This window comes from Populus alba, chromosome 12 (assembly GCF_005239225.2).
Source record: "Populus alba chromosome 12, ASM523922v2, whole genome shotgun sequence".
NCBI lineage: Eukaryota > Viridiplantae > Streptophyta > Magnoliopsida > Malpighiales > Salicaceae > Populus > Populus alba.
Window position 1 is genome coordinate 10,244,292 of NC_133295.1, and position 10,598 is coordinate 10,254,889.

Below are 10,598 nucleotides of genomic sequence, written 5' to 3' on the forward strand. Positions count from 1 at the left end.
TGAGATGTAGGAAACCTTTATAGGGGTGTGAAACTCTTAATTGTAGGCAAACATAAGCGATTCATGAGGTAAGGTTGAATCTTGTTGGGGCTATATTGCTACATAATGGGCAAAAATTTGAGTGAAACATTTATCCCTATAATAATTGGTATAAGAGAGTTTTTGGTTTTAAAGCTTGGAAAGCTTTAGGGACCAAATCTATATGCAAAGTAATCAAGTCGCTACAAAAATAATTTAAAAAATATTGACAGATCTTGAAAGATTGATAGGGTCTATTCTAGAGGATGAAGATCATTGAATAGGTGATAGGCTAATAGTTTTCACACGGGACATCTTAACAAAACAAAGGGTAAAATTAAAAAAAAAAATATCGCAACCTAGTTTTACAGTAACTAGAAAACCTATATGGTCTTTTAGAAGTTTTAGGTAAAGGGCTAGTTATGTAATAGAAAAGATAACTATCACCCTATATATCCTACCTAAAATAAACTATATTTTTGTTAAAAAAAAAATGAATGGTGTTTATTATGTTGGGAATTGCCTAAACTAACATGTTTTGTTTAAAAGTCTAAACTAAGAGAGTGGTTTTTTATTTAGAAATAAGAAGGGCTTGATCCCCATTTAGAAAATGTTCAAGCATTGGACTTGCTAGAATAGTTAGTTATTTGACGGATGTTGACTTATAATAAATATGTGGTTTGAATGCCACCACTCATTCTTAATAGGCTTTTATAGGATCAAGTCGATCCAGCCCAACTTGCTCACAGCATCAATGAAGATATTTTAAATATAAAAAAAATAACACATACCAACATGATTATAAATGTGTATTCATAAATTCAAATATTTGATAATAATCATCCAAGGATACATGTAAAAAAAAGACCCTCTAACCCTGGGTTGAATTCTTAAAATAAATGATAGCTTATATGCCATAACAAACACAATAATAAAAACCACATAATAAATAACATAGACATGTACTTGCTAATTTAAACACATGACAATTAACATGTAAAGATGAAAGCCAGGAATAAGTAATCTAATCATGAATTCGAGCTCTCGAAATAGATGATAACTTATACACAAATATAAACTAAAACTTTTGCGTAAAGACCAAACCATTATGAATCAAGTAAACTAAAAATCAAATATGATCATCTTAACCCCATCATGGATATTGATTCTAACCTTATCTCGTCTAGAAAAAATGATGCCCAATAACTTTATACTCCCAAGCTTGCCATGAAATGACATGGACTCCAACATCTGAAATATCTATCACAATAACTATAAAGAATCAATAAAATTATAAATTATTCAAAATAAATAAAAATTATTCCGGTTTGAAAATAACCTTCGAAAGATATTGGAGTTGACTTGAGACCATTGAATAAAGACTAGACAATGTTGACATATGGGTTCACATGCTTGCACATCTAGTACGTGTGGAAAGGTTGTGGCACATGTGTTTCACACATTGAATTGAACTTGCAAAGAAAGAACAAAACATTTTGATTTGAAGAATTTGGGTTAATTTTTTAGGCGAAATGATTTTTATTTAGGGATGATCTATTTTATGAATTTTAGGTTGGAGAATGAAGGAGTGGGATTAGAATTCTAGGATTGTTTGGTTATTGTGTGTTTTTAGCAAGGAAAAATGGCTATCAAGGACTGCTTAACTTCTAGTGAGATGGGCACAAATGATCATGAATATTGTTTATTTCTAAAGAAGATGGAGGAAATGGTTTTTTTTTTTTTTGTCAAACTAGAATAGTAAACTTAAAAATTTAGAGGAATGACATCGTTTGAAAAACATTTGGTGAAATGACATATTTTGACCTTTTCGCTCTTATGAAGTGTGACATTAACTAAATGTTGTGTTTCTGAAGCGCAACAACTTAAGATATCGTGCTTTACAAGTGCGACATCAATTAAAATTTAAACATTTCAAGCACCATCAACACACAGATAACCCCCCTTGCTCTTGAAAAAAAAAAACCCATCATCTCCCTCATATCTCTCTTAAAAAACTTGTTCATCACTTATATTTTGTCTTTAAAATAACTAAAAATTGAACTCATTTTAGTCTTTAAGCATCATTTGATGTTATTGTATTGAAAATCCTAGGGCTACTTATGATCATGGAATATGAGAATATATTGAATTTAGTTAGAATTTGTTAATTGTGGTTATTATTGTTTTTTATAGATTTTTTTAACCGGTACAAAATTTTAGGTATAGCTCCTATATAGAGGAAACTATGTCCAAATTTTGATGAAATTATAAATATTTTAACTCTATAAAATCATAAAGTAAATAAAATTCAGATTAATGAAAACTATGCTTTTATCAACTTTTTCAGGCTTAAAACATGGAAATGACCTAAAATCTTATAGTTTGGTATTGTCCAACCGTTTTATCAAATGTCAAGTTGTTTCTTAAAATGATCTCCTTAAGAATATCACGGTTTTAAACCATGATATTAAATCAGATGTCATGGTTCAAAAACATGACATTTCATTAATGACGCGATTATGAACCGTGTCATCAGTTGTAGCAGTTTTGAAACGCGACATTTATCAAATATTCTAGTTCTCAACCACGACATTATTGAAATATCACATTTCTAAACTATGATATCTCAAATTATGATATTGCTTCAAAATGTTTTCATATGTGTCAATTCATATTTAATTATATTTAGAGTGATAATTGCTTAATTTATCCAAGGAAATGGTAATGAGTAAAGGTTTTTCAGGTCAATATAAGGAAGACGGTAGAAAAGCTATTATGAATGCGAGGTGTGGAAAATTGAGAGAACTATTGGTTAGTGTGAGTATAATGGTGTCTAATGGAAGTCTATTGTTGCTATAGTGGTGACTAATGATTGAGTTTTGACAAAATGGTGTTTGTTTCTCTTATGTATTTTTTCAAGAATTATATATATATATATATATATATATATATATATCTTTTTAAAATATTTTTGTATGATTTTTTACTCTAGGATTTTACCTTATATTTATGATGTTCTTTAAGCTTTTATAGTATTGAGTTTCCTGTTAAAACTAGAAAAATTAAAAGATTTTAATATTCTAACTATATTGGATAAGAATCTTTAATTTGAAAATTTTATGGTTAAAGATTGATTAATTTTTTTTTTTTTTTACATGTGCAGAATCTCGTATTAATATTCTTATTAAAGTCACAACTCTTTCAATTTTGTTTGATCCTATATTTATGATATAATATTTTATTATAATATTTAATTCTCCATCATTTTAATCTTGTTTTCTTCAATGTGGTCATCATTTCAATTTTTGGTTCATTTTATTTTATTTTTTATTATCAAAACTTACACGGAATAAAATAAATAGAAGTACAAAAAATCTTGAAATGATCATCAATTGGCTAAATCACCTCCAAGAGACATTGTTTTAGGAAATTTAAAATACATTGGAAAAAATGAAAGAAAAAAGGAGTTATGATAACAATAGCCATAGAAAACACACACAAAAAAAAAAATTGTTAAAAAATCTTGAAACAAATTGATGGTTGTAAGCCGCAAACACTTCCATTAATGTGAACACTTCTAGGCCTAAAATGTAAAAACCAAAACCCTTTGATGGGGTGAGGAGTTCTAAGGAATTAAAGAACTTTATATAAGACATAATAGTATTTCAATGTTGCTAAGACTAGTTTTGGTACGTTGGTATGTTGGTTTTCAATTATTATTTTTTTAAGTTATTATTTCCTTGAATTTAATTAATTTATTATTTCTCTATAAGATACATATAATAACTGATCAAATGAGAGATACAAAGACGATCCTTCAACCCTTCTAGATGTCGATTCAGATTTATAGTTGGAGGTAGGATCGTCTGATGTACCCAATATAAATCAAGTCTAAGGACTCTATAACACTACAACTAAGAACCTGCGGACGACTTGTCGTGCTTCATTGGATGTTTGCAATCAATTTCAAGCATTCAAATTTCAAAGTTCGCAGCGATGTTAGACCAATAGATATAGGACCAGACAACCCATCTTAATGATAAATATGAACGACTCATTGCTAATTATAAAGAACTCCGCCGATTGATAATGGAGATGAAATCACATATGAGTGATTCATGTGCACCCTCTAATTAACCTCACGTTTCTGACGATGACCAACCTCCTTCTTTATTTTATATTTATTGTATTTGAACATAAAAATATTTAATTTTGTAATAGATATTTGATTTTTATACTAATTTATTCTATTTTAATTATTTTTTAGTTTTATTCAATATATATATTTTTTAAAAAATATATTTTTAAAATATTACTGACGAGGTTACTGACGACACAACTCTGTTAGTATATTCTTAAGAGTTGGAAAAGAAATTACTGCAAATATCACTACTACTATTAATGCATCAATGAAATTATAGAAGGTATATATTTTATCAGTGATATATTATATTTATTGATGAATATACCGACGGAATAAAGCATGTAATTTTTTATGACCTGCTTTGTCTGTAAATCCATCAGTATATTTATTACTAAAAAAACTTATCAATAGTCCATAAATTATTAATAAAAATTCTTTTTTTACGAATTATTTTTTATTTGTGAGTCCATCAGTAGCATTCATACCAAGTAGCATTCATACCGACAAACAACTTGAGGCATTGCGACAAGAGAATTAGATACTATGGATACATCATATATGTAAGGACCAGATATATAACAGATAAAGATGTCTAATGCTGTGTTGACCATGGGTATAACACATGCTTAATGGTTAACAAATTGGTATATTGCAAATCAAGATCGGGAAAGATTCTTGTAAATTATTGTGCACTACATGTTTACTTTTGTCCCCTTGTTTACAACGAATGAGAGGTTGACAAAAAAAAGAAGACTTGGTTTGAGGGCAGACACCAGGACGCAGCAATTTGAGTGAAAGATTTACCCCTAGCCTTGGCCCACACGGTAATTTGGGAGTGCCTGTGAACGTGAAATGACCGGAGAATCGAAGCTCGCCTGACAATTGAAAAGGCCCATAGATTTATTATGCGTTATCGTTTATGTAATGAACAAAAGCCCATCTGGCCGCTCTAGGCCGACGAGAGTACCACTGATAGTGATATTGTTGTTCATGACAAATAATATAATTTAATTTAATTCAAAATGCATGCTTAAGAAAAAAGAAAAAAAAAAAAAAAGGGTACACGAATCAGCAATAATTTTGGAAACAGACGGTGGCCACATCCACAATCATACACTCTCTATCCATCCATGAACCATGACTAGTATATAAATACCCTCCATATCCTCTCCGTATATATATAAACCAGACGAGTTCCATTCCTTATTACAGAGCTTCTTTAACGTGCATATCCCTCCATATTCTGTAACATTTCTCTGCGACAACAATGCAAGGAGCTGGGAATGGTGAGTATAGAAAAGGGCTGTGGACGGAGGAGGAGGACAGAATCTTAACGGATCACGTGAAGGTGCATGGCAAAGGGAAGTGGAATCAGATAGCAAAAGTCACAGGTACTTGCGAGGATTTCTCTTTCTAATCTTTGCCTGTAGAAGGAAATGCTAGCTTGAATTAGTACTTGATGCATGTTTCTTTTTACCAGCTAATTAGAAGATTTGTTTGTGTTTGAATATTGCGATTTAGGCCTCAAGAGATGCGGCAAAAGCTGCAGGTTAAGATGGATGAATTATCTAAGCCCTAGTGTTAAGCGCGGCGTTTTCTCTGAAGAAGAAGATGACCTTATCATCAGGCTCCATAAGCTTCTTGGCAACAGGTTTCTCTTCTTCTCTTACGGTTATATAAAGTCCGAGTTAGAATTTCCGGTTAAGACTAATCCCAGATATAATCTCCTGATTCATTATCTCAGCCTATACTTGTCAAGTCTTATAAAAAGCTGTGGTTTTAACAAGTTAAAATCATCTCATTTTAATATTTGCTTGATGCACAGAGGATGGCCACAATATCATGCGTTTCTGGGCAGTGTGTGTGTGTGTATCTCACAATATCCACTAGCTAGGAGATGATCATTTATATATAGAGCACGGGGTCTTCTCTCTTTTTAAAAGACATCATATATAGGTAAACAAGGACAAAGACATCATAGGCTGGCCCTGTCTTCTAAAGAGAAGCTGAAACCCACATTAGCTGGAACTATATATTTTGAAAGGTCTGCCATGTGCGAATATGATTTCCCAAAAATGCAAAAATGGACACTCGTGATTCTTAGCAGAGGTGAACACATTGCGCAGCATAAATTGCAGAATTTTAATGTGTCAAATCGTTTCCATCAAAATTATCATGTGTAGCTTGATAGCGAGAAGTAGCCATGCTTTCTCTTTTACCTATGCCTGTAATATATGGCTCTATATACCCATGGTTTACTCTAGTTTTTACTTTACCAGAGGACACCATCATTTTTTACTGTTTCCACCATGTTCCTTGCTGCTATATCTTTTGAATTGTCTTCTACATTATTGTACGTTAAGTTTCGTTGTGGGATAATTTGCTTTCTATGGTTAAGTTAACATACTATATATATATTTTTATACTTTCATTTTTTATTCTTAGGTGGTCTTTAATTGCCGGTCGGGTTCCGGGAAGGACAGATAATCAGGTGAAGAATCATTGGAACACTCATTTGAGCAAAAAACTTGGGATTAAGCAGAAAAAATGTAAAGTTAGTGCTTCTTCATCAAAATTTTCTGAAGAATTAGAGGCGAATTCCAAGACTAAATTAAATTCAAATGATGGATCAATTTTATGTCATAGAGGTGAAGCTGAAATCCATGCTGAGATACAAGACAATTCTGAAAAAATAAAAGAAATGACTAGCTTGCAAGACCCTGTATTGTTCGATGATTGCTATGACAATTTTGGGCTTTCCAATAATGATCCATTTTCTTGTGCCCCTAATTTAATGGAATTTTTAGACCACTCTCTGGATTTCTTATGGTATAACTTGTAATTAAAGTTCAGGGTTTGTTTATTTATTTATTTAAATAGCTGTTTTAATAAATAATTTTTTTTTCTTTGTTTTGGTTATTTGTAATTAACTTGACATATATATATATATATATATATATATATATATATATATATGAGGTTTTAGGATTTTTCAGCAATTCATTGCAAACATAAGCATACCTTCGACATGCATGCAAGGGATACATGTGGTGAGAAGACATCCATCTTTTATGGCTGTACCCGACGGGAATTCTTGGCTTTTTTAGAAATAAGGCAAGTCTTGCTGTGATATACATATGCTTGATTAATCCAGACTCCTGAAACTTTCAAAATTAACTGTATCTAGAGAATGGTGATTAGGTTGGTCGGCAAAACTTATTATTCAAATAATAAGACGTGGATAACTTGACTAAAACAAAACTGAAAAAAATTATGAAATTTATTTTTTAAAATAAATAGCTTTAAAAGATGTAATGGAGAAAAAAAACGATAAAATAATAAAATTAAAAATAAATTAAAATTTGATAAAAGAGCTAAGAATCAAAACTAAAAATAAAAATATTAAGAGTCAAACCTTAAATATCATTAAACTTTAAATTGAAAGTAAAATTAAAAAGGAAAATCAAATTCATAAAAGAATCCAAAACAATGGTAAAAATCAAGAGAATGAAGAGTAGATTTGAAAAAAAAAATTAAAAAAAAATTATGGAATCCAATAATGAAATTAAAAACAAATTAAGATTTGACAATAGACCTAAGAATCAAACTTAGAAATCAAAACATTAAAAATCAAATCTAAAATGTTATAAAATAAAGGATAAACCAAATTGTTGTTAATTATTGATATGAAAATAAAGAAGATAAAAAAAAAAAAAAACAAGAGGTGACTGACAATAAACCATCATCATAATCATCACATTTGCTACTCTATATAGAAGGGGTGTTTGGGAGCTTTAAATATTGTTGTGGAAACTGGTGTTCCTTAATTGGACAACAGTTTAAACGTCACTCGAAGAGCGCATGGAGTTGGCTTATATGAGTAGCATGTGCTAACAATTTTTTAAAAAATTAATTTTTCAAAATGAAAAAAGAATGAATTGCTCCTAACCCAACTTAATAATAATAATAATAAAAAACTCATAAAAAGTGACAAAACACCCCTCGATACAAGGCTTGGAAAATTTGATTTTAAAGGCAATTTTGTTATTTAAAATTTTAAAAGTAAGTTGAAATCCAAAATGTCCCTTAATGCTAATTACATGAAATAACTTTTAAGGTTAATTTAGTAATTTTACTTTATAATAAAAATATAAGCCGACCATAATATCTCTTATGAATTTGGCAATGACATGTACCCTAAGCAAAAAACCGAATTACCCTCTTAATAAAGCTAAATATTTTTGAGGAATCTTTTCTTTTCTGTGAACTTTTACAATTGTTTGAGGTGCTCCACGTCCCTATCCCGGCTGCAATAACAAATAGTATTTATTTTTTATATATATTTTTAAATGATTTTAACACTTCATATCAAAATTATAATTTTATATATATATATATATATATTATTTGAAAAAGTACTCGAAATAAACACTAAATTATGTCTTAGTTTGATTAAATTTTAATTTTCATTGAGCTCTGGTTTTTTAAGAGAATTTTTCTGTAAACTTAACTCACCATCTTTGCAAAAAAAAAAAAAAAAAAAAAAAACCCTAAGAAGAATTAAGAGAGAAAAAATAAGAAATAACTGAATTATTCTAGTTGCATGATACAAAATGCTAAATCTTCATATAAAATAGATTTTACAGTATTAACCTAAGTTTAATTTGTACTCATTTTTCAAGGGCCAGACACCTATTTTCCAATTACTAAAGTCACTGATGCTGTCACAATTCATGACCACTACACACAGATATTTTCCATGCTCTTCGTATATATAACCTACTAGTCAATGCCCAACTATTGTATCGATTGTCCAAGTGATTCGGGTTTTTTTTTTTTTTTTTTTATCCCTTGTACATAATATTAATTAAAAATATTGTAATAATATTTGTTGAGATTTTGATAATATATTATTATATTGATCACATAACAGACAAATATTTTGCCAATTAATATGTTATTTTTTCTCTGGATTTGTTGAATTTAACTTTATAATTATATTTTTTATATTTTTATGTTCTCTTACTAAATTATATCTTCATCTATTTGAACCCAAAAATCATTTGACAATAAAAAATATTAGAGTTTATTATGACATGGATCCTAGAGTCAGTCTACAGGGTAGGTGACAAATTTAATGCAAATAATGTAACTTAGAGGCTGACGAGATCTTAGAGAAAGAGTGGAAGAAAAACGAGACAAAGTAGAAAGGGACTGGGCATGAACTGGCAAGTCAGAAAACACTACAAGATTTAAATAGTTTTATCAATAGAATTTTTCTATTAGTATAAAACACATATTCATCGGTAATTAATTTACCAATGAAATCACCGACAAAGAATTTCTGTTGGTGAATATTTCGTCGGTAATTTTTTATCCGTTGGTAAATCTGTCGGTAATAAAAAAAATTTACCGACGCGTCTGTTCCTATTACCGACGGATTTACCGACGGAAATTTTTATCAGTAAATCCATCGGTAATTATTTAAAAACATTTTTTAAAAAAAATCATTTTATAAAATTATAAAATTATTAAATTATTAAATTAACGTAAATCAACATTGTATAATAATACTCAAAATGCTTGGAAAAAAGAATAAGAAAATCAACTCAAACAAATTTGCAACAAATAAATAAAACAAAAAATTAATTCAACTAAAAAAATTCATATGAAAAAAATGAAGTTGCAATTGCTAAAAATTTAAAAATCCTATAAATAAATCAACAAAAAATTGATCTCATATGAAAAAATAAAATCTCACAACAACATTTATACAATTATTAACAACGAAATCAATTAAAATTAAACAAATATAGTAAAAAAAATCATGAAAAAAATAATAAAAAAAGAAAAATCTTACCTTAATATACTTGCAAGTGAAACTCAAGAAAAAAAATAATTCGTAAAGCATATTAATTAAAAAAAACTAAGAGGATAAAAGAAGAAAGAAGAAGAAGACATACCCGAGCATGCATGGAGAAAAAGAGAAGGAGATGAGGAGAGAAAAAAAGAGAAAGAAATAGATATTGATGTTTTTTACATTTTGTGAAGAAGAAGAAGAAGTAGTAGAAGTAGTAGAAGAAGAAGAAGAAATAATGAGTCTGTCTCTTGTGAAATATATGGATTCAGGTTTTTTATTGGGGCGCGTTACCGACGGATTTACCGACGGATAATTGAATATTAATATTTTTTAATTATTCTGTTGGTAATTTCATCGGTAATATTTAATTTAAATTTTTAATTTCGTAAAAAGCTTTCAGAAACTGCCAAAAATTACCGATGATTTTTCAATCCGTCGGTGATTCTGTCTGTAATATTTAAATGAAAATTTTAAATCAATTGAATTTTTTTAGAAAACCGCCAAAACACACCGATGAATTTTCAATCCATCGGTGATTTTGTCCGTAAAGTAAAACAATTAACAGTGCAATTGGAA

At 29.2% G+C, this 10,598-nt stretch overlaps 1 protein-coding gene across 1 annotated transcript; it reads left to right on the forward strand.

The window, feature by feature from the left end:
• Positions 1-5,330: 5,330 nt before the first annotated feature.
• LOC118044825 (transcription factor MYB114) lies at positions 5,331-7,070 on the forward strand. The gene is made up of 3 exons (XM_035053311.2): positions 5,331-5,553; positions 5,684-5,813; positions 6,608-7,070. Exons 1-3 carry the CDS (start codon positions 5,430-5,432, stop codon positions 7,002-7,004), a joined length of 651 nt encoding a protein of 216 aa, XP_034909202.1. The 5' UTR covers positions 5,331-5,429; the 3' UTR covers positions 7,005-7,070.
• The last annotated feature ends 3,528 nt before the right edge of the window (positions 7,071-10,598 follow it).